Consider the following 23,866-nt stretch of genomic DNA (forward strand, 5'->3'; position numbering starts at 1 on the left):
AGTGTTCCAAAACCACGATACATATTAAATACAGGCTTGCTTAAATCTTAAACGGAAAGGAAGTATTATCAAGTGTTGCACCTGCTCAGCAAAGCTGCAAATTTTATTTTGCAGCATCACAATTTCACTAGCACAAATCAGTAATAATTGTTAGTATATTTGTAACATATTTAATATTCGTCATTTGCCTCTAATCTTCGCTAAACATTATTAAAATATTACCACACATATTTATGATAAATGTATGCATATTTGTAATAACTAAATTTTGTCATTTGCTACGGGAATGGGGGGGGGTCTTAAAAATAAAAATTTTGGGCCGCAATTCCCACAGCAAATATGAAGGAGTACCAGTAGATAAGGCCGGTGCCATGAAACTGAGGGTCCGTGTGACAGAAAGTCCGTCCTCCATATAGTTAGGGTTAGTTTGACCTAAGTAGGTCAAAATCTAGGGCGAGGCTCACTTGTACAAATGAATGGGAAGCGGACTCTCTGTCATGGGGGACTTTCTGGTACATGTCACCGGTGATGGCACAGAAATGGGAAAATTCTTGGTTTTGTCTAGTTTTGCTTGCATTATACATTTATATAAAATCTGATTCTCAAAATAAATGCAATCGGCAAGTATTATGCTACAGGGATGGGAGTGAGGTGTTCTTAAGAATAAAAAAATTGGGCCTTAATTTTCCTCAGCAAATATAAAATAGTGCCAGTAGATAAGGACAATAATGGCACTAGGATGGAAAAAATCTTGGTTTTGTCTAGTTTTGCTTGCTATATGCATTTATATAAAAAATTGGGCCTCAATTCCCACAGCAAAAAAAATAGTGCCAGTAGATAAGGATAACAATGGCACAGGAATGGGAAAAAACTAGTTTTTTCTCGCTTTACTTGTGTTATAGTCAAGAACATATACATTTATACACAATGTACCCCTTCGTTAACATTAAGAGGTGTTGGGTTCTTAAATCTACAGTGGGATTTATTTAAGTAAGATAGTTACTTCTCTAATTTGACTCAGGAAAGTCTAGGTAACGGCTCGAGTTATTCCTGGGGCTCCGTAACTTAAAAGCATCGCGTATTGCGAACGGCGATATCACATGGAATCGAGACGCTTGCGCTCGGTCGCAATGCGCGCTGCTTTCGAGTTACGGGGCCCGGGAGAGCAAAGCAACGCAGCACCACAGCTTTGTATCCAAAAACCAAAATTCAACTCATTACCTGGACATCGGCTAGTTTTATGGAAGAAATTGGAGTGACAGAAATAGTGACGAGATTGTAAAAGTTTAAGCGAGAGGCGAAAGAGGATAATTTCTACGAGCATACATGCGAGTCCATTTAAATTTATTTGCAAGTCTCGCTTTTTTTAGCGATCTGTACACGACCACTTTTTTTTTACAAAAAAAAAAAAAAAAAAAAAAAAAAAAAAAAAAAAAAAAAAAAGAAAATTATAGAATATTTTTTATTCAACTATTATGTACAATTTTGAATATTTACAGTTGATTTAAAAAGGACTAATAATCAGTAATGAAGTACGTAAACGCAATGAATTAATACATAGCAGTATTATCAAAAGTTCTAAGATTTTCCATCGTCTTCATCTAGCGTCGGAACGCACACAGTCCGATAATGCAGGTCTTGTGGTCGGAAACTGGTACCAGATGCTCTCGGGCCGTGGGGAAAAACCCGTCTAAAACCTTCGTGGGGAATGCCGGGAAAGTGCCCACGCCCGGATAATTCGGTCCTTATAACATGACGAAATCGGTTTCTATTGGCACGGCGCTGCGTACAGTTCAAGAATCGTCCCGTTTAAGACAGCATTGTGTGACGGAATAACCTTTGTCTTGACTAACTATTCTCTATATATACTATACACGAGGTGAAGCCTAAAAACTTATTAAAGTAAATCTTACAGAAAAAGGCACTGAAGCCAATAAAAAACTAACAAGAGACAACAATTAAACAGAATCATTTTGACTATCTTGGAGAATTAAAACCATAAATAAAGTTAATCATTTTACAACTGCAAGCATCTTTCAAAACTTTATTATAGTTCTCTTTATGATAAAATGCAAACAGATTCAAGTAATATAATTATAAATCGGGAATATCAATGATTTCAACTAAACTTTGATATATAATTCGACTTAAAATACCAGGTTTCTAAAATGTAACTTTGCACTGAAATCGCAACTACCTGCATGATACAAGTACAGAATAAAGCAAGCTTGCTTCAAAATATTTCGGATCTCACATTACACTGTATGACCGCCCATGTAAATTTCAATCTGAATTTTTTTTTGATCCGGAGAAAAGGTGCATATGTGATGAAGTGGATGTATTTGTCAAGTATAACACTTGAGAAAATCTGAATATTAGTAATGTGATCTCTATCTTGAGAGATGACAGCATCTCTCAAGAAGAGCAGACTGTACAAAAAATATAATGAAATATTTTCTCACACGTAAAATATTTCATTACAGATTTTGCACAATCTATCAATGAAAAATCTCTTCATGTAAAAGCGTTTACATGAAGTCAGATTTTACAAAGATGTGAGGGTTTGTTAGTAAGGTTAGTGTGCAGGTTAAGACCTTTTCAAATGCCATACTGACAAACAACTCTACATCATCAAAAGCACAAATTTGAAAAATGACCATCTCAGATTGAAACAAAACACAGACGACCACAAGTGGTGGGAATGTTTTTGTGAGCAAAAAACTATCTGCATTCAGAATGTGGATAAAGCAACTCTATATTCAAATTTATTAATATAATAATTATAGCAACTGTAGTTGTAGACTTTTCCTACAGAAGCACACATCTTATTCAATTGATCTTGTATGGAATGAAGAATTATCTTGAACCTCAGTTTTCTCTTCTGTTATTGAAATAAAATGGTTCACTGCATAAGGCATAAAATACAAATGAAATTTGATGCAATTTCACCTTGACATGTTTGTAATCCATGAACCCCAAATATTCTCAGCATCCAAAAGACATACATTATTAGACTGTATTCCCACTACATTCAGTATTGTATATTGCCTTCATTACCATTCCACATTCTTTATATTTGTTTGCAGAACAAGCCGTGTCCTTCAACACCAAAACTCGTGGGATGTCCGAGCATCCATGAAAGTGTCCACAGGGCTCCTTGCTAACGCTGTACAGTGTTCAACATCTTGGACATTTGGTCTTGGGTCGACGTTATCTGACATCATGCAGGCGTAATTATTGGAAAACTCCCAATTCGTAGCCTACAAATGAAATCCAACTTTTACTCAAAAGTATGAAAAGCTATATCGAAAGCTTGCAGTACCTGCAACAAAGAAAGTATATCACTGGTATTTACACACCGTTAACATTAATGAAAAGTTTGGTTCTTAAAATGATCAGAGCGTTATTTCCAAATGTACAGTGAAATATGCTTCCTTTATTGAAATATATATATTAATCTTATAGAGTAAGTACGGTAATTCTCCAATCTATACGAACGATTTAAATTAATTATTTTTGGAAGATAATCATTTTGTTCGTAAGACTTGAAATTCAGTCTGCTAAAAATTGCCACGCGTTCGTATCCATTGAAAAACGAATGGAATACGTCTGTACCGGAAGTTATCTCCACTTACCTACATTGCTAAGTGTAAGCATTACTTTCAGATTAAATCACTGTGATCAGCTTTTAGCACAAACAAATTATTCTTGCTATATTGCAATGAATTAAAACAAACTAAACAAAAGTCGGGAATTCAAGTTAAGAAACAATTTCTTCATACTAAAGAGGTACATTTCTCCCAAGACAAGACAACATCGTTTTTCCCTGTTATGTTTTACCAAGACAGGACAACATCGTTTTTCCCAACTTCTGTCAAAAACAGACAAGAATATTTGCGTATCCAGTTGCATATTTTATTTAATGCGTGTTTACTTTTAATATGATTTCACATATAGAAAATTTGCAATATTAATAATGTCACCCCCCCCCCCTCGGCCTACATAAATTTCTTCCGCCAAAACAAAATACTTGAAACTCCTCACAGTAGATATCACTGACGTTAATAGAGATTATACTTGATATAAAAAATAACATCAGCTCAATTCACGTCTATTTATGAAAGTCTTTTACAGCATATTAATTTGCACGCAATCAATGTAAACTTAATTAGAAAAAATACAGAAAACTGCAGGCAAATTTGTATAAAGTCATACGGCACCTTTTTTTTTCACAATCACCAATATCAGTAAGGTTTACCTAATAGTTGTTCATGATACAAGGTCTTTAACAAGGAAAAACAAACAAACAAACAAAAAAAAAAGCATGAACTTTATCACAACTCAAATTAGAAAAATAAATACAATACAAGACAGAACTCCTCTTAAAAATTTTAATTTCCTAATGACTACCAAAAACAAAGAAAAACTCGATCATTGACTATGGATTTCTCATACTCTTCTGTTGTGCGTAGATTTTACTGGAAACCAGTTATCGGTGAAACACCGATGGTGGATGTTGATGATCCAGTGGGCCGGCAGAAGTTAAGAAATGATAATAAACAGTAAGTAATTTATGTGTACTGATGCTTTCAATAATTTCTAAATAACAATAGGGTTTTAAAACTGGCCTGCAGCTGCCGGCGGGCAGGTTAAGTCCTTCTATCGTCTCATTCAAAAACAGCACAAATACATGATAACAATCTCTCCTGTCAAGTGGCAGTTCCTTTGTTTGGAACGGTGGTCTGAAAACTCGCTTTGACGAATCATGGGGCGAGTTTCAATTGGGCACACTTTCTTGCGTTCGGAAAATTTAAATTGTGCCCAAGGTGAGTTTAGCGATCGTTCGTACAGAACGGAGACAAAAAATTCAGATTCAGAGAAAAAATGTTTCGTTCGTAATTATTGCGGCGTTCGTATAGATTGGAGAATTACCGTAGACAGCAGTCTTCAAAAAATAAATTATTTCAAACATTTGACAAAGAAGTAAGAAAAGATGTTGCTATATTGAATATTGTAATGTTAGCCTACATGTTAAATTGTTGACTGTCTGTGCTACTTCTAATTCTACTGTTTGTTTACATAGGATATAGTTTTTGATCACTGTCAATAATAAGAAACGCCATAATACACCACTAATAATTCTTAAAAAATTCAGAACCACTTTTCTTAAGTTGTTGATCCCCAATAACTTACAAAGTTATCTGTATAAAGATCCCTCAATCCTGAAGAAGTGTTTCATCTGGAGGTTTGGTAGTTGCAATCTTCATTTTTAGAATCCACCACTTTTGGTAGCCTGCAAATTTAAATTATTACTTCAAAATGTAATAAAAGTCAACCATTTGTATATGAAATGTGTTTTTAAAGTTTGAGCAGTTTGATGGGAAATAAATATCAAAAGCACTTTTGTCACAAACTTGGAAAAAACATTCAAGCGAAATATTTTGACATGCCACTGGCGACCTTCAGACTTAATGTCACAATGGGGTATTGCACAAATTAGTTTTAACGAAGGAAAAGGAACACTAACAGCATTCAAACGACTCTACTCAAAGACAAGTTTAAGTAAAGCCTGAACAATCTAGATCCAGCGGGAGGAGTGTACTAGTATTCCATCAAGTGTTTAATTTGTGAAGGATTTATATGGAAGAGACAAAGAGAAAGTTGAACGTTAGAGTTAAAGAACACGGGAAGGAATAAGAAAGGGTACCCGAAGAGGGAAAAATATACTACAGCCCAAGGTAGCCTTCTGCTACAACGAACCATCACAAAAAAAACATTGATTGGGAGAGTGCCAAGATTCTACAAAAAGAAAGTGACTGGAGAACAAGAGGCGTAAAGGGAGGCATATAAACCAGGAAAATGCCTAACAATCTGAACAATATAGAGAGATGGAAATAATTACTCACTTCTACGGTGGCCTTTTATTACCACAACCACAGCACTGGAGGTGGGGGTGGTAGCTGCTAGTATACAATTTCTGGACCAGTGACAACGTCCCGGAGTCACATTGGTGGCGGTGGGTGTTGGGGGCGGTAGCTCCAAGTAATCTGGACCAGTGACCACGCCTCGGAGTCACATTGTTGGTGGTGGGTGGTGGGGGCGGTAGCTCCAAGTAATCTGGACCAGTAACCACGCCCTGGAGTCACATTGGTGGTGGTGGGTGGTGGGGGCGGTAGCTCCAAGTAATCTGGACCACTGACCACGCCTCGGAGTCACATTGTTGGTGGTGGGTGGTGGGGGCGGTAGCTCCAAGTAATCTGGACCACTGACCACGTCCTGCAGAATATTGAGACTGTTGAGGATCTGAAAGTTGACGAATGGCATGTCAAAATATTTTGTATGAATGATAAGGTTTTTCCACATCTGAGACAAATTAAAAGAGCTTTTTACCTGTGAAAAATGAGCACTGAATTTGCTAGAGTATTTTGTAAATGGAAAACAAATGCCTGCACCGAGTGACAGGTCCCAAACATTCTTAAAACAATTGTCTAAGACCTTGCACAAAATGCTCAGTTTGTTGGAGTTGCACTGATAAAAGATTTGTATTATCTATACAATGAATGACAATCTAGTTCATTTACCCTTATCCTGTCCCACAACTTACCTTGAATGCTCTCTAATCACAACTATTGAAGGGCTCTTGAAACACTATGATATAGCTGACATGGCTTTCTCCATTTTAGCCTTGTTAACCTTGTTAAAATGGACCGTCATCAGGACAGGCGCTCGCCAATGCTATCTGCCTCAACTACAAAATAAAAAAATTATAAGTCAAAAGTTTCCCTCTTTACTTCTCCCACCCAAATCCAATCTACTAACCATAAATATCTTAATCCTAGGAGTGGGTCATGGGTAAAAGACATTGCCTTCTGAATTTGAGCTGTCAAATTAATGTGGCTAACGGTTTTTAGTTTTTCAAGGTATGAAAAGTCACTTAAGTGTTTTGTTTTCCCCAAAAAACATGAGTGATATGTACCTTTTAAGGGTTTCCATCTCTGTGAAACGCCATATGCTTCTGACGCTCCCCCATGCAGCCCCCTAACATACAGACCATGGCAGGACTCAACCATGCACCAAGGATTGAATGTGACCCTCTTCTTGCAACTCTTCAAAAAAGCGGGACTTTATCAGGAATTGCCCTAATTGAGTTCTGTAAATAGAAAGGAAAATTTGATTAGTTTTCAAAAATTGTATATCAAAAGCAGTCTGCAGCCAGAAAAATTGTTGGAATCGGTAGATTTCCAGAATGTGTCAATTTGGTGACATGGCTGTTAGATTTTTTTATAAGTATGAAAAAGAGCTTTTGATTTATTTTAAATGTAACTGTTACATCATGATTCGAGAAAAATGTCAAGGTCTTGTTAATACAAATATTAATGCAATCCAGTCTAGTCCTATTGAACTTTGTATTTGGACCAGTGAATCAAGATTCAGACATCTATATCTAGTTTTTAGGAAAGAAGGTGGACAGAATGGCCAGTAGGGTGAAAAGTTTATGGCATAGACTGCTGCTGAAAAATTAATTTTAGTGTATTGTTCTCGCCAGTAACACGGGTTACCTTGCAGGTTTTTCCGCCTCAGTGAAACACCATATGCTTCAGACGCTTCTCCAATGCAGCCTCCTCAACAGACCGTGGCAGGACTCACTGGCACCAAGGATTGAGGGATGTATCGGAAGTGTGCACGTGGCCCTCTTCTCCTTGCAGTTGCCATGAAACGTTGGACAAGACTCGCTGGACGCTTCCTAGTGCAGCCACCTCGTAGACAGACCATGGCAGGACTCGCTGGACGCTTCCCCAGTGCAGCCACCTCGTAGACGGACCATGGCAGGACTCGCTGGACGCTTCCCCAGTGCAGCCACCTCGCAGATAGACCATGGCAGGACTCGCTGGACGCTACCCAAGTGCAGCCACCTCGCAGATAGACCATGGCACGACTCGCCGGACGCTTCCTTAATGCAGCCACCTCGTAGACAGGCCATGACAGGACTCGCTGGACGCTTCCCCAGTGCAGCCACATCAAAGAGACAGACCATGGCAGGACTCGCTGGCACCAAGGAATGGTCAAAGTGGCTTAAGTGTAGATGTGGGACGTCTCCTTGCAGTTGTGTTCTGTCAACAGAAAGAAAAATGAATTAATGACTTTTCATACTATGTCAGCACTCTGCAGTCAGGCTTACCTTTAAGTGGTTTCCATCTCATTGAAACACCACATGACAAGACTCGCTGGACGCTTCCCCAGTGCAGCCACCTCGTAGACAGACCATGGCAAGACTCGCTGGACGCTTCCCCGGTGCAGCCACCTCGTAGACAGACCATGGCAGGACTCGCTGGACGCTTCCCCGGTGCAGCCACCTCGTAGACAGACCATGACAGGACTCGCTGGACGCTTCCCCGGTGCAGCCACCTCGTAGACAGACCACGGCAGGACTCGCTGGCTCCAAGGGATGGTCGAAGTAGCTTAAGTGTAGATGTGGGGTGTCTCCTTGCAGTTGTGTCCTGTAGACAGAAATAAAAACGAGATTAGATTTCTTTCATTTCTCAAACCCCCCCTTCCAAAAAGAAAAAAGATTACATACCTTAAGGAGTGTAGTCGAAGTCCCACAGGTGGCGCCCATCATCTTCTATGTCCTGTAAACAGAAATAAAAACGAGATTAGATTTCTTTCATTTCTCAAACTCCCCTTCCAAAAAGAAAAAAGATTACATACCTTAAGGAGTGTAGTCGAAGTCCCACAGGTGGCGCCCATCATCTTCCATGTCCTGTAAACAGAAATAAAAACGAGATTAGATTTCTTTCATTTCTCAAACTTCCTTTCCAAAAAGAAAAAAAGATTACATACCTTAAGGAGTGTAGTCGAAGTCCCACAGGTGGCGCCCATCATCTTCTATGTCCTGTAAACAGAAATAAAAACGAGATTAGATTTCTTTCATTTCTCAAACCCCCCTTCCAAAAAGAAAAAAAGATTACATACCTTAAGGAGTGTAGTCGAAGTCCCACAGGTGGCGCCCATCATCTTCTTATGTCCTGTAAACAGAAATAAAAACGAGATTAGATTTCTTTCATTTCTCAAACTTCCCTTCCAAAAAGAAAAAAATTACATACCTTAAGGAGTGTAGTCGAAGTCCCACAGGTGGCGCCCATCATCTTCTATGTCCTGTAAACAGAAATAAAAACGAGATTAGATTTCTTTCACTTCTCAAACCCCCCTTCCAAAAAGAAAAAAGATTACATACCTTAAGAAGTGTAGTCGAAGTCCCACAGGTGGCGCCCATCATCTTCTATGTCCTGTAAACAAAAAAATAAAAACGAGATTAGATTTCTTTCATTTCTCAAACCCCCCTTCCAAAAAGAAAAAAGATTACATACCTTAAGGAGTGTAGTCGAAGTCCCACAGGTGGCGCCCATCATCTTCTATGTCCTGTAAACAGAAATAAAAACGAGATTAGATTTCTTTCATTTCTCAAACCCCCCTTCCAAAAAGAAAAAAGATTACATACCTTAAGGAGTGTAGTCGAAGTCCCACAGGTGGCGCCCATCATCTTCTATGTCCTGTAAACAGAAATAAAAACGAGATTAGATTTCTTTCATTTCTCAAACTCCCCTTCCAAAAAGAAAAAAAATTACATACCTTAAGGAGTGTAGTCGAAGTCCCACAGGTGGCGCCCATCATCTTCCATGTCCTGTAAACAGAAATAAAAACGAGATTAGATTTCTTTCATTTCTCAAACTTCCCTTCCAAAAAGAAAAAAAGATTACATACCTTAAAGAGTGTAGTCGAAGTCCCACAGGTGGCGCCCACCAGTTTGCAGTCTGCTTCCTGGACCTGTAATAAAAAGAAACCTGGAAAGCATGGGAATATGCAATGACACTACGACTCCAGCCCACGACAGCAAAAAGGTGAAGTATCCTGCGAAGATGACCGAGCGACGATTCCTCGTGGGGAGAAGCGAAGATTTTAGCTGGCCAGCTAAGAGAAACGCCGAATCCACCGTCTAGACGTCTGCGTGTGCAGGGAACAATATGTCGAAGAACGATGCGTTGACGTAGGATGAGTAGAAGATTCGGAGAAATGGGAGTCGACTCCCGTGTCCTTTGTGCTTGATACAGGGCGCAGTACATGGCATCCTTCCTGTTGCTCTAGATCTGTCCGCTGTTGAGTGAACGCACTTTTAAAATTTTGCGCTTTTATACCTTTGTTGACGTATAGTCACATGATGGCGTTCTTGTTGTCACCAATGGTCAACTTGTTCAAAGGGGATGGCCTTTGATAGTGATGCGCAAAGTTGGTAATAATATCTTATCAACATATACATTTTCTTTTATATTTTATATTTTGATTATTCTGCCTGTCAGTTTGTTTATAATAAGAGTAATAAGTTCTAAGCAATGTCTGTGAAATGTGCAGGCAAATTTGATGAAAATTTCTGAGCAACATACCTTCTCCCTAAAATTTTTATAGGTACGATGTCCGTTAAGCTGGTAGCTGTGAACTTCTCGCAGGCTACTTTAGTGTGCGTGTATTTGAACACTGATCCAAAATGTGGATAATGTAATTTGGCGTAGGGTGACTGCATTTTTGAGGCAGCCTGAGGGAGTATGGTTGTTCTGATTGTAGTGAATTGTAGAGAGACAATTGGAAGTACACTGGACTTAGCATGTTCAATCACCCAAGTACTCTGAAACACATTTTGTAATCAGCTGACTTGTTATTCTGAAAAATGAAAAAACAAATTATATTGATTTACAAAACTGGAAGATAGAAGCAGTGGATCATATTACTTATGCCAGGCAGAAGAAACGACTGAATGTATATTTTTATATTCAAAACGTCTACTGATTTAGGTAATAATTAATAGCCTGGAAGATAGCAGCAGTGGATCATATTACTAATGCAAGGCAGAAGAAACGAGTGAATGTATATTTTTACATTCAAAACGTCTACTGATTTAGGTAATAATTAATAGCCTGGAAGATAGCAGCAGTGGATCATATTACTAATGCAAGGCAGAAGAAACGAGTGAATGTATATGTCTATATTCAAAACGTCTACTGATTTAGGTAATAATTAACAACTGACGTCTCCCTTCATGGAGTCGGGTTATCAGTACTCCCACACCAGTAACATGAGTTATGAGTTGAGCAGAAACAGAAAAAGATTTTTTATAAAGATAATGCAAGTATATGTGTAGGCCCATTTATCTTTTTTTTATATTAATAAACGTAAGAATTGTTTGTCCAAGTGAAACTTTACTTACATCAGCCTAGCAACTAAATCTGACGTTTTAACGTCTCCGAAAATAACTAGAATTTTTTTAATAACGCAATAATGCGGCCACCTTCGAGGTGTCGCCCGGTTTTTAAAAATTGTAAAAAAGAAACGTTTCGGGGCGTCTTTTGTCGCGGGTCATTATTTTCAGTTGTTTGATGTTTTTTTGTAATATTTTAGCCATTGATAGAATCTATAATTCAGTTACATCCACGATTAGCTAGACGAAATGGTGACAGGGAAAAGTCAAATTTTTTAAACGGCAAAAACTGCATTCTCTTAGAAAGCAATTAGCAAACATTCATTTCCAGGCACTGTGAAAAATTCAACCGAAGTTGAAGACAAAATGTGTCAAAAATAAACGTGCATGTCGTAATACCTATTTAAAGCAGTATAATTTTTGTTAGTATTAAAAACGTGTAAATATTATCCACATAGGATATTTTTAAAGCCTTCGTTATTTAAAATATTTAAACTTCCCATACTTTGAGGCATGCATGAGTCGGAAAATGTTTGCATAATTACATAAAAAACTAGAATTATCTCTTTATGTGACCACAGTTTACTCATGTGCCTTACATCTTTCCCTGAAACCCTTTCCCAATATCGATTTCAGATATTTTTGACACATTTTGTCTTCATCTGAATCACGTGTACGTTATCAAGTGTCATAAGGCGTACATTACGAAAATATTTAGGTCTTGGAACGTGATTTGATGACTTTTTTAAATGCATATATATACAATTATAAATTTATAATTAAGTTATTTAATATCAAATTATAAGTTCTGACCGAGTTTTAAGATTTATTTTAGGAGGGGTAAAAAAAACCCAACCCCATCTAATATATATTGGATACATCCGTAGGCCTTTGTTCTTAGAACTAGGCGTACAAAATGTGTCTTCTAGCTAAAGTTATTATTATGGTGTATGTGTAATTAAAAAAAAACTACGTAAGAGTGACAATAGGTCATGTGTTTCGAATGCACCCCCACTCTCCGATCAGACATTACTTTTGTATAATTCACAGTCCATCTTCGTTGTAGTTTGTGACTTAACGTCATTTCTTAGTGAAGCGGTGTTGTCCTCAATTTACCTTAAATGTCCAAATTACTAAGAAGAAACCACTTGCAAGAATTATGAGGCTTTTTATACTGCTAGGTCTATAGACGTGATACACACGATATTTTGCAACCCCACAAAATCTGTTTCTTAAAATTTTGGTTCCACCACAAAGCTTAGCACTATCATTCTTTTTTGCTTTATTGATATATTTTCAGTACATAAATAACCATTGTCTGTTGCCCAATTTTGCACAAAATTAAGATAATCCCCAAAACCTCATTAATTGTGTTTCCTCCATCCCAAAAAATATTAAAAATTTCTCCTCATAATCTAGTAGTGCACTGGCATCTACACAGTACATAAATGTATCATTATAATAACATCTTGTTCTTACTGATAACATAATTAGCTTAATTCCATAACAATTCTAAAATGTTAATAACAATGAAAATTCAAAGCAGATGGCAAGATTCTTATTGTGCTGATAAAGATAAAATATGTAAATTCAATACTGATTAGGTACTGTATACTGGCTCATTGAAAAAAGGGAACCGTTTCACAAAAAAATTAAGCTTAGACTGCTAAATCTGGATAGCCAACTATACAAAGTCAACTTTGCGATATTGTCTTACAACTACAATTTTTTAAGAATGATTGGTCCACAGTTGATGAGTAGAATACACATAAATGGGCTACTGACACCACTGCAAGTAAAAGACTTGCCAAGACAATCAAAATGTAAATCAAAGGAAAGTGAAAAGAAAGTAAAAAGACTGGAAAAAATGAGGCAAAATTGATAACTTGGTTAATGAGGGAACAATACTCTAGTTTTGATTAAATCAGAACTTTTCTTGCACCTATTTTTATTTTTGCCATTTTGTAAGTGAAAAAAGGGGAATAGGGGATTGGTGTAGTGAAAGCCCAACCTTAACCTTTGGATGCTATTCTCATTAAACATATGCATAAAAGACAAAATTTAGACCACAAATAGATTCATGCAATCTACCAACCTTTTTTACAGTGAGTCATTGCAACTTATCAGTTATTTCTGGCCTAGGCTATCTGTAAGATTCTTACAACTGTGAAGTGCAACTTAGCCAGCTAAGTCTTTATAGGCTCAGATTTTAGACTACAAACCAACTTCAAACATTTAGTAAAGCAAGTGCAAGGAATAGTTAGTTTGAAGGCTCTGCCTCCCCACAGAGTGAGAACAAACACAGTCACACTGTATGATACATTACAGAAAACATTGGTTAAAAATATACTCTGGAATTTTACATTTTCACTAGTATAGAATCAATTTGATTTCTAAAACTGACTTATTATAAAAATACTCCTGTCAATTTAAAACTTTTTCATAAAGCATATCTGAAATACACTGATAAAATATTATTAAAAATATTAAAATTTGATATTCACAGATAAAATAGGCTCAAGTCAAAATGATTAAGACAATTATTGAAGCATTATTCAAACCCCAATTTTGATTATTTTCATACAATTAGTGATTCACAAGTTTTTTAACAGAGTTGTACCTAATCTGACTACATGATATCTATCAAAATCTCTCTAAAATCAAGTGACAAAAATGCCCACAGTTTCAAGCACCATAAAATATGGCTTAAGTAAGTAATATCCTCAATTGTTTCATAATAAACGTCATGTCATTTGAATGTACCATTCTCCAGAAAAAAAGATGAAGTTGCAAGGTTTGATAAGTCTGCGTTTACAGGTAGATGTCATAGTTTAATATACATGAGGCAGCTTTATATCGTGGTCAACAATATTATATTATATCAGTTTCTCTAGCCTCCATGTCTTATTCGTCATAATATTTTGATTTTCAAATTCAGGGTCCCCTAGTAAAAGATCTTGCATTTCCTCTTGATCACAGAAGAATCTGAGTTGAGAATACAGTTGAGAATACAGAGTTAAAATTAGGCCTCTCCTCTCCACTCAGGGTCCTCTTGCAACTGAACCTGGCTGACATCCATGGTTACATCTTGAAAAATAATATATTCCCAAAAAAGTTTAAATGGTGCAGTAATAATAATAATAATAATAATAATAATAATAATAATAATAATAATTAAAATCAATAAATCTTGGACACATTACTTGTTGTACGTCTGAATAACACGACAGACAAGAAGAAAATAGTTGCTCTTGAAAATGGACTTTAAGTAATGAAAATGCAAGATGACAGCTAGTAGATAGTACATGTGCATGTAATTTATTTGAAATTCTGACTTTTCAGTCCTAATGATTTAGATTATTTATAGCCAATAATCTGAGAAAATAAAATATTCAACAGAGAAATTGATTGCAATAAATCCTGCTCGTACCTGACTGCTTAATATTCACTGCAACAAACCTCTCTACGACATCGTCCAGCTGATCAGTAGGGTCATCGTAATCACATCCTGTGTACGCTTTTTTCTCGAGGCAGTACTTAAGGAAACTACACCAAAGAGAAGTTGAAAATAAAGAAAGAATTGCCTACTTTCTTTTGTCTTTCTGTATGGACTTTCATTCACAATAAAAGAAAGAATTGCCTAGTAGACACCATTTTGTCTGTCAGTTTGGAGTTTAATTTACATGTTTTTTAACTTTCCTTTTTTTTCTATTTTTTTTTATTTAACAGTCTGTCTGAACTAAAATATGATAGCTTTCTCTTTTTAATCTTTCTATCCTCTTTGTTTTTTTTTTTGTCAGTCTGTCTGAACAAACATTAAAAATTTAATTTATGAACTTTATTAAATCCTTAACATTTCTTTTTTTGTTGGTTTGTCTGTCTGTCTGAACAAGAGTTCTTAGAAACAATGGGATTAAATAAAGATTAAATAAAGGAAAAAAATTTTGAACCTAACATGGCTGATTTGTGTTTGGTTTGAAAAAGTCTTATAATTTGATTGAACTTTTTTTGCTTACTGATCAAATAAATTAAAATAATTCACTTCACCTGTTCCAATGTTCATCTTGCGAAAGAAGAAACGGATTCCCTACAACAATCAATAGGGCCTTTGCTCTTGTGATCGACACATTAAACCTCTGAAAAAAAAAATTAATCCCACATGTAACTGTATGTGCGGGTGAACACTGAAGACAGTATAGTCTGAGACTAACTGTTCGTATCTCTTCTGTGAATTCCGCATCACATGGCATAGTCTCCGCAGTGCCATAGTGGAAAGAAATGGTGATGAAAATAGTATGGACTCTAGCTGCTTAAATAACCTTACATTTCAAAATATGTGTGTGCACATCCACATGTACAAAGTCTTATGAATTATGTGTTCACGCATATACACATGCCACAGCACAATCATGGTAATGACACTATCTTTTCAATGGGCAAAAATTATCAAACTTTCAAATGTATACCTTTATAAACACATCAAGTATATAGTATTAGTGGTACTCTTACTGCACAGATTAGAACTATAGAGTAGCTTACTTTTTTATTCTGTTGTGACCATCCAATAGGAATTGGGTAGGAGTATTAAAATTTTAAAAATTAATGGCCTAAAAAATACCGCATCTGTAAAATTCACGATTTCCCCCCCACTGAAAAAAATCAAGTTATTACCATATGCTGAGGTGGCACTAGCAATTTTTTCTAAAGCCAAATTACTACTTTTTCATCACTTTTTTCTCCAAAATGGTTTAAATTTGACTAAAATAAGTCAAATCAACCCTATTTTGTTTAGCCAATTGAAGTCAGTTTTAGCATTTGGCTTAATTGGGCAGTGTTAACTCTACCCCAGTTTGTGTGTCCACATGCATAAGTGTACAAATGACTGACCTTTGGGTTCTTTAAAAAGCCCAGCTTGAACTCTGCGTCCAGAGCCAGGTAATCGGGGTTACTCCTCACGGTGGAGACCATGATGACCCGTCTCTCCTGACCCTGAAATTCCTCCACACTGCCCACCTTTATGTCCCGAAAGTTTTTCTTGAACAGCAGTTGCCTCAGTTTTTGAACCTGTGGAGAGAATAAAAAGGGATGTCTGTGCATTTACAGGCCCGTAACCAGCAATTTCAAAAGGGGGGTTATTTTTCTGAAAAAGTGGACCTTTTTCCATAAAAACTTTGAGAAAAAATTAAAAAGGAAAACATAACAAAACTAGAAAAGCACTCTGAGAGCACAGAGCTCTGCCAAGGCAGCAATTTTTGATAATTATTGATTTTTGATAGATTATTGATCCAAACCACCACCAAAAACTAATCATTGTCTTTTTGACCCACTTCTGACAGTTCCTGAAACTTTCATCAAAATCGGTCCATAACTTTTTGAGTTACGTTGATGACAGACAAACAGGGGTGAAAACGTAACCTCCTTGGCAGAGGTAAATATAATTCCAATGAAGCTGCTATTCAAACTTTTAATCTTTGAGTTTGATATATATATATATATATATATATATATATATATATATATATATATATATATATATATAAACTTATTTGCAATATAAAACAAAATTTTCCTGCATAATTATCACTGCTTCCTTATTATTAATCCAGCAGAGAGCTTAACCTTTGGGAGTTTACAGGGAAATATCAACAAGTGTGCTTTATGTAATCTCATTTAATGGCCTATTAATTAGGCAAATGACTTTATAACTTTATAACTGAGACCCAAGGGAAATTTACAGACTGACCCTCTCAAAGGTCTTCAGGCCCATAAGTCACACCCTTAAAAAATGCACAAAACAATAATGCACAAAATAGGAGACTATCAATTCTGATACAATAATACATTATGTTTAACTGCACAGTCAACATCAAATGTTTTAAAATTATGCACAACAGGTAACACCGACGAAAGTAAAAGCATAAGGCTTCAGGCCCATCAGAGTTCAAGTTTATACTTAGAAAGTGCCAAAATGAGAAAAATGAAAATTTCACAAAAAATGCATAAATTTAATAAAAGTGATAATCTAATAGAGCTGGCTTTCTAATATGAGCTGTATGTCAATCCTAAGAATCATTCTTGTAAGACTAGTTGAAAAAATAGAAAGTAACAGTTTTCTTTCTATAACGTTAATGGTGGCAGTGTACAAAAGAGGTTTTTTGTCAATTTTGATGCAACATTACATAATGATTAACTGTATAAATACCACCAATTTTTAAATATCTACTATTAAAAACATGGACATTAAAAAAATGTGATTACCACTGGGCTTCATGCCCAAGGGAGCTCTAAGTCCCACATTGAAAATTCCAGTATGTGAAAGATAAAAATTTTCACAAAAAACCTCTATAACTTCCAGAAAATTAACTAATGAGACAGATTTTCCAACTGAAGCTGTATTTCAGTCCTATGTTTCTTTCCTTTAAGTGTAAAAAGAGCAAGTGACATGGTTTTCCTTTCACGGTCACTAAGGAGGCAGTGCCTAAAATAGGTTTTTGTTCAATTTTGATGCAATATTACATAATGCTTAACAGCATAATAACCATCAGTTTTTTAATGATAAAATAAAACTATCATGGATATTCACAAAATGAGTCTAGCCCATAGAGTTCAGAAACACTTTGAAAATCCCAAAATCTAAACAAGAGAAACTGTATTAAAAAGAGTTTATTTCCATTTTCAATACCTTTTTTACATGAAAAAAAATAATCGATTTACTGTCATTTTTATATGATCAATTAAAATATGTTGTCAAAGGAAAAATATCAATAGAACAAATTTAAATGTCCAACTTGCTCCATTCTGAGATTCTTAACTTAGTGAATGATTGAATCTGACGAACTTCAATGATTTGAGTTCCCTTCCATTTTTGATACTTTATTACACAATGCACAATAAAAGGTGTACTGTCATTTTTATATAATCAACTAACAATATTTTTAAGAAGCAGAAAATGTCAAAACAACACTTTTACATATCTAATTTGTTCCATATTGAGACTGTTAACATGCCTAAGAATTAAATCTGAAGAAAAGCCACTTATATGCAAAAAGGCTAATAACTTCATCAAAACTTAACTGATCAAGCTTATTTTCAAACTTGATCTGTATATTAGTCAGACTGATCACTCCTGTAAGTTTCAAGACAAAAGGCTGATTGGTTTTCCTTAAAATGTGTTATCAGTGTTGCATATATGCTGAATAATGGAAAAAAACAGCATAACTTTAAATTTGTAAAAATAGTCCAATCAAGCCAATTTTCGAACTTGACCTGCGTATTATGAATATTCATCAGTTCTGTAAGTTTCAAGCCAAAAGGTAAAATGGTTTTCCACTTATCGTGTTATCAGTGCTGCATATATGCTGAGAAAATGCAGAAAATGGTTCATTTTGTTAATTTTGATGCAATAATAAATCATGCCTACAATAGCACTGTCAATCAACACTGAATTTTAATCATGCACAACAGGTGACATCGTCAATAACAGGAGCGGATCCAGAGATATTTTCTGACAGTATTCCAAATTATCTTTGTTTATCCATCCTACATTTTTGATGGTCTTCCAACAGAAAAAAACAGATACCCATCAATATGAACTTTAAAATATGAAAGACCCAGAAGACGGCCTCAATCCACCCCTGCAATAAGATTACAGTTTCAGGACCAAATTCACATAATGAAAATCCCAATATTTGAATAATGATGACAATGCATAAATAATATTACATAATGTTTAAAGACATAAATGCAACTGTTTATTTGGAAATACAGAGAATGTGAAGAGCTTCAGGTGGATGGGAGCTGAAAATGCCAGTGTTTGAAAAATAAATTAAAAAGAAAACACAACAAAAATATCCCATTAAAGCTGCTATTCAAACTTTTAATCTTGCTGTAATAACATGATATGAATAACCCCAATGTGTTTGAGGATAATAAGGCACTGTTATTCAAATATTTTTTTTTCTTTTGTTAACTTATTTGCAATATTAAACAACATTTACCTGCAGAATTATCACAGATTCCTAATTATGTGACACAGTTAAGAGAGCTTAACCTATGGGACTTTACTGGGAAATCTCAACGTGTTTTATGTAATCTTATTTAATGGGCACTTGGAAATTAATTAGGCAAATGATTTTATAGCTCTGAATTTAGCTTGTGATACCCCAAGGGACAATTACCACCATCCATAAACAGTAGCCCCATATAGCACTCTATAGAGCTGCATTGCTTCCAGAACAGAAAACAATCACTCTGATTTTCCAACACAAACTGCACGTCAGTCTTACAAAACTTTTCAGTAAGTTTGAGTATCATAAGCAACATGGTTTTTCCTTAATGGTCATTCCGGCAGCCATTTCCAAAATAGGGTTTTCTTCAACTTTTATGCAATATAACATAATGACCATCAATTTTTAATAATAAAATAAAAGTATCATGGATATACAGAAAATGTGACATGGAAAGGTCTTCAAGGCCATGGAAGTTCAGAGTCACACTTTCAAAATGCCAAAATGTATACAAGAGATAACTGTATTAAATTGATTTTCTTCCATTTTCAACACCTTTTTTTCATATAACAAAGTAATCAATTTACTGTCATTTTTAAATGAACAACTGAGAAAATTGTTGACATAGGAAAAATATCAATAGAACAATTTTAAATGTCCAGTTTGCTCCATTCTGAGATTCTGAACATGGTGAATGATTGAATCTGACAAACTGTAAAGATATGAGTTTATTATTATTTCCATTTTTTGACACTTTATTACACAATTACAGGTTTACCATCTTTTTTATATAATCAACTAACAATATTGTTAAGATGCAGAAAATGTCAAAAGAACACCTTTACATATCTAATTAGTTCACATATGAGATTGTTAACATGCCTAAGAATTAAATCAAAGGAAAAAACACTTATATACAAAAAAGGCATAACTTCACCAGAACTGAACCAATGGAGCTTATTTTCGAACTCCATCTGTATTTCAGTAAGACTGATCACCCCTGTAAATTTCAAGACAATTGGCCAATTGATTTTCCTTGAAATGCGTTATCGGTATTGAATACATGCTAAAAAAAGTGAAAAAACAGCATAACTTCCATAAAATGGGTCCAATCACGCTGATTTTCAAACTTGACCTGTGTATTATGAATAGTCATCAGTTCTGTAAGTTTCAAGCCAAAAGGTAAAACGTTTTTTCACTTATCGTGTTATCAGTGTTGCATATATGCTTTAAAAAATGAAAAAATAGCATAACTTCCATAAAAATGGCCCAATCATGCTGATTTTCAAACTTGACCTGCGTATTATGTATATTCATTAGTTCCATAAGTTTCAAGCCAAAAGGTAAAACGGTTTTTCACTTATCGTGTTATCGGTGTTGCATATATGCTGAAAAAAGTGAAAAAACAGCATAACTTCCATATAGATGGCCATATCATGCTGATTTTCGAACTTGACCTGCATATTATGAAAGCTCATCAGTTCTGTAAGTTTCAAGCCAAAAGGTAAAACGGTTTTTCACTTATCATGTTATCGGTGGTCAAAGTGCACGGCGACGACGACAGACGCAGGTGATGGCTATATGTACAGACACATCTGTGTCTGTACATAAAAAGCAGTTTACAGATACTAAAAATGTTCTTTACATAACCACACTTATCAAAACTATATAAAATGTGGAAAAACTCACGGTGTGCTTGGCCAATCTTTAGAAAAAACTCTGTACAGTTCACGAGCGGCTGCTGATGAGCGAGCATGGAGCCTCGACATGAAAAACAAGGTCAAATACGGAGGCCCGTAACAACACACTCCTCGCCTGATATCTGATTGATATCACTATTTAACTAATACAATAAAAGTCTACTACCAAATAGAATGCACAACATATACTGAGTTTAGAACTTAACTTAGCCACTAAATTTGTAGTGTTTTGCTATTAAATCCCTCCTACAACATGTTCGCAACTTTACCAACTGTCCATCAAAAGAATAAGTTCACATATTGGTCTGACATATTTCACAGATTTTCCATCTTTCACTGTTCTGACCTCCACAGTTCTGACTTTACTGTCACATCCACTGGGAAAAACATTTTCTACTACTCCCATTGGCCAACTGCCTCGATGTAACTCACAGTCTCTGAGCAGCACAATGTCACAGATTTTCAAGTCTTTCTGCGAAGCTGTCCATTTCCCTCGCTTTTGTAATGACTGGAGATAACCATCTCTCCATCGCTTCCAGAATGTATTAGAAAGGATCTGCACATACTTCCATTGTGACTGGTATATTTCTCTCATATCTGTTGATGTGGTTGGGGTAGGTAATGGCTCCTTCTTCTGTGTAAGCAACATTGCTGGCGTGATGATTTCTGGGTCCTCTGGATCATAGGAAATGGGAGCCACAGGTCGAGAATTAATGACAGCACTAACTTCACACATAAAGGTAACTAGAACTTCATGAGTAAGCTTTTGGGTATGGCTGGTTAAAAACATAGCATCGAGTATTCTTCTGGCGAGACCGATAAGACATTCCCAGGCTCCACCCATGTGCGATGCATGCGGGGGATTGAACTTCCACACAATTCCCATGTCATGGAGGCGTTCTTGCCCTGGATCATTTTCAACAAAGATACCTGTGGCTTTAATCTGATCCAGGGCACCTATGAAATTTGTGCCACGATCCGATCTGATCATTTTCACTGGTCCACGGATGGCTACGAAACGTCTAAGAGCATTGATGAAGGACGAAGAACTCATTTCTTCTATAACTTCTATGTGCACTGCCCTGGTAACTAAACAGCCAAAAATCAGGGCCCACCTTTTACTTTCAGCCTGACCACCTCTTGTTCTACGCGTGACCACAGGCCATGGACCGAAGACATCAATTCCAACCGACGTGAAAGGAGGTCCTGGGGTTACTCTATCCTCAGGTAGATCAGCCATGCGTTGGTTCAAGAACTTGCCTCGCAACTTACGACATATTACGCACTTGTACAAGATTGAAGAAACTAGTCTTTTTGCTCCAATTATCCAAAATCCCTTGGAGCGAAGTGCAGACTCTGTCACATGTCTTCCTTGGTGAGGAGAAACTGAATGGTAGTGATTCACAAGTAAGTTTGCTATGTGAGATTTCTTCGGGATAATAATAGGATGCTTTTGACCTTTCTCCAAAGGAGCATTGCTGAGGCGTCCTCCAACACGCAGAATGTGTTGGTCATCTAGTACTGGTGATAGTGTTGTCAATTTGCTGTCTGCAGGTACACTGGCTTTCTTTTCCACCATGCTAATTTCTTCTCTGAAGGCATCTTCCTGTGCTTTCTTTATTAGGAATATCTCCGTAGCTTCGGTATCACTAGGGTCTTTAGGAGACATTTGCTTCTTTTCCTTCCAGGCTCTGCAAAACCTCTTCAAGAGAGAAATTGCCCTGACAAGAGATTTCCATGTTGAAAACTTTTCAAACCTAGCAGCAATGCTTCTTAACAATACTGTAGCCTTCACATTGATTGTTGGACGTATTTCACAATCTGCATCTTCGTCAACTAGGTCAAAGCTACAGTTTTCACCAACTGTTGCTGTGACAACATCTTTCAAGAAATCTGGCCCTGTAATCCACTTACTACTTGAAAAATCCTGAACTGGGGTATTGCATCTTGTGCCGCAATTGGCTGGGTTTTTCTCTGAGGGGATTTACTGCCACTGAGACGCCTTGGACCGTTTCAATATTGTAGCTACACGGTTGCTGACATATGTGTAGAACCGTCTGGTGTGATTATAGAGATAACCGAGTACGACTCTACTATCTGTGCAATACTTAAATGTTTCCATCGGAAGGTCAAGGTGTTCAGAGATTGTATCTGCAAGCTCTGTTGCTAAGACAGCTGCACAAAGTTCTAAACGTGGTATGGTCACACCACCTGGTGGTGATAGTTTGGACTTTCCCATGATAAAACCTACTTCTATGGAGGTATCACGACGAGCTTTCAAGTAGGCAACTGCTGATATGGCACGTTCGGAGGCATCTGAGAATATCCATACCTCCAGGGAATCTGCTAAACTGAAATCCACTGCAGTAATCATCCTTGGAACACGGAATTCTCTCAAGGAGAAAAGTGAACTTTTCCAAGATTCCCACTGGTGACAAAGGTGTTCTGGCAAAGGGTCATCCTTCGACATGCATCTCTCTTGCTAGCATTTTCCCGGTAACTGTCACTGGAGATAGGAAGCCAAGAGGATAAAAAAAAACTGTTGACGGTTGATAGAATCCCACGTTTGGTAAATGGTCTTTCAGGAATGAAAAGGCTGAAACCAAAACAATCCTTATCCATATTCCATGAAATTCCAAGAGATGCTTGAGTAGGAAGCTCTTCTGTAAATAGGTCAAGATTCATGAGTGTTTTCTCTCGGTCTTCTGTTGGGAAGGCATTCACCACGTCTGGAGAATTGGAAGCGATTTTATGTAACCGGATTCTTCCATTTTCCCACAAAACCTTCTGGGTTCTTTTCACTAGGTCTGTGAGGCTTTCCGAGTCTGATCCTGTGATGAGGGCATCATCTACATAAAAGTTCTTGGTGACAAAATGTTTCACATCTTCATCAGCATGTTCCACTGCTTTCC

General features: G+C 36.4%; 5 protein-coding genes across 12 annotated transcripts; all 5 read right to left on the reverse strand.

The window, feature by feature from the left end:
- Positions 1–1,327: 1,327 nt before the first annotated feature.
- On the reverse strand, positions 1,328–9,000 carry LOC147762222 (uncharacterized). Of its 6 annotated transcripts, XM_087010736.1 has the most exons (10): positions 8,974–8,998; positions 8,842–8,893; positions 8,710–8,761; positions 8,579–8,630; positions 7,560–8,498; positions 6,977–7,150; positions 6,605–6,748; positions 5,907–6,303; positions 5,194–5,293; positions 1,328–3,260 (listed from the first exon to the last, which is right to left on the reverse strand). In XM_087010736.1, exons 4-5 carry the CDS (start codon positions 8,618–8,620, stop codon positions 8,151–8,153), a joined length of 390 nt encoding a protein of 129 aa, XP_086866862.1. In that variant the 5' UTR covers positions 8,621–8,630; positions 8,710–8,761; positions 8,842–8,893; positions 8,974–8,998; the 3' UTR covers positions 1,328–3,260; positions 5,194–5,293; positions 5,907–6,303; positions 6,605–6,748; positions 6,977–7,150; positions 7,560–8,150. The 6 variants fall into 6 exon arrangements, 3 of the variants coding, with proteins under 3 accessions (XP_086866862.1, XP_086866861.1, XP_086866863.1); XM_087010735.1 differs by having other exon boundaries at positions 8,579–8,761; positions 8,974–8,989; XR_015333814.1 differs by lacking the exon at positions 8,710–8,761 and having other exon boundaries at positions 7,560–8,630; positions 8,974–9,000.
- A 9-nt stretch (positions 9,001–9,009) lies between these two features.
- Positions 9,010–10,903, reverse strand: LOC147762223 (uncharacterized). 3 transcript variants are annotated; one of them, XR_015333812.1, is made up of 3 exons: positions 9,763–10,903; positions 9,236–9,682; positions 9,010–9,156 (listed from the first exon to the last, which is right to left on the reverse strand). XR_015333812.1 is itself a non-coding variant. In XM_087010727.1 (3 exons), the coding sequence occupies exons 1-3, from the start codon at positions 10,119–10,121 to the stop codon at positions 9,501–9,503; spliced, it is 462 nt and encodes a 153-aa protein (XP_086866853.1). In that variant the 5' UTR covers positions 10,122–10,681; the 3' UTR covers positions 9,033–9,500. The 3 variants fall into 3 exon arrangements, 1 of the variants encoding a protein (XP_086866853.1); XR_015333813.1 differs by having other exon boundaries at positions 9,010–9,420; positions 9,500–9,682; positions 9,763–10,900; XM_087010727.1 differs by having other exon boundaries at positions 9,033–9,551; positions 9,631–9,682; positions 9,763–10,681.
- Positions 10,904–12,513: 1,610 nt separating this feature from the next.
- On the reverse strand, positions 12,514–21,098 carry LOC147762224 (putative RNA helicase mov-10-B.2). Its single transcript, XM_087010739.1, has 5 exons — positions 20,944–21,098; positions 16,136–16,312; positions 15,296–15,384; positions 14,679–14,794; positions 12,514–14,335 (listed from the first exon to the last, which is right to left on the reverse strand). The coding sequence occupies exons 2-5, from the start codon at positions 16,214–16,216 to the stop codon at positions 14,271–14,273; spliced, it is 351 nt and encodes a 116-aa protein (XP_086866865.1). The 5' UTR covers positions 16,217–16,312; positions 20,944–21,098; the 3' UTR covers positions 12,514–14,270.
- Positions 21,099–21,219: 121 nt separating this feature from the next.
- Positions 21,220–22,623, reverse strand: LOC147762225 (uncharacterized). Its single transcript, XM_087010754.1, has one exon. The coding sequence runs from the start codon at positions 22,621–22,623 to the stop codon at positions 21,220–21,222; it is 1,404 nt and encodes a 467-aa protein (XP_086866880.1).
- A 315-nt stretch (positions 22,624–22,938) lies between these two features.
- On the reverse strand, positions 22,939–23,424 carry LOC147762226 (uncharacterized). The gene has a single exon (XM_087010755.1). The coding sequence runs from the start codon at positions 23,422–23,424 to the stop codon at positions 22,939–22,941; it is 486 nt and encodes a 161-aa protein (XP_086866881.1).
- Between the last annotated feature and the right edge of the window lie 442 nt (positions 23,425–23,866).

Source organism: Lingula anatina, chromosome 4, assembly GCF_051362555.1.
Source record: "Lingula anatina isolate TDL-2025a chromosome 4, LinAna3.0, whole genome shotgun sequence".
Classification (NCBI taxonomy): Eukaryota; Metazoa; Brachiopoda; class Lingulata; order Lingulida; family Lingulidae; genus Lingula; species Lingula anatina.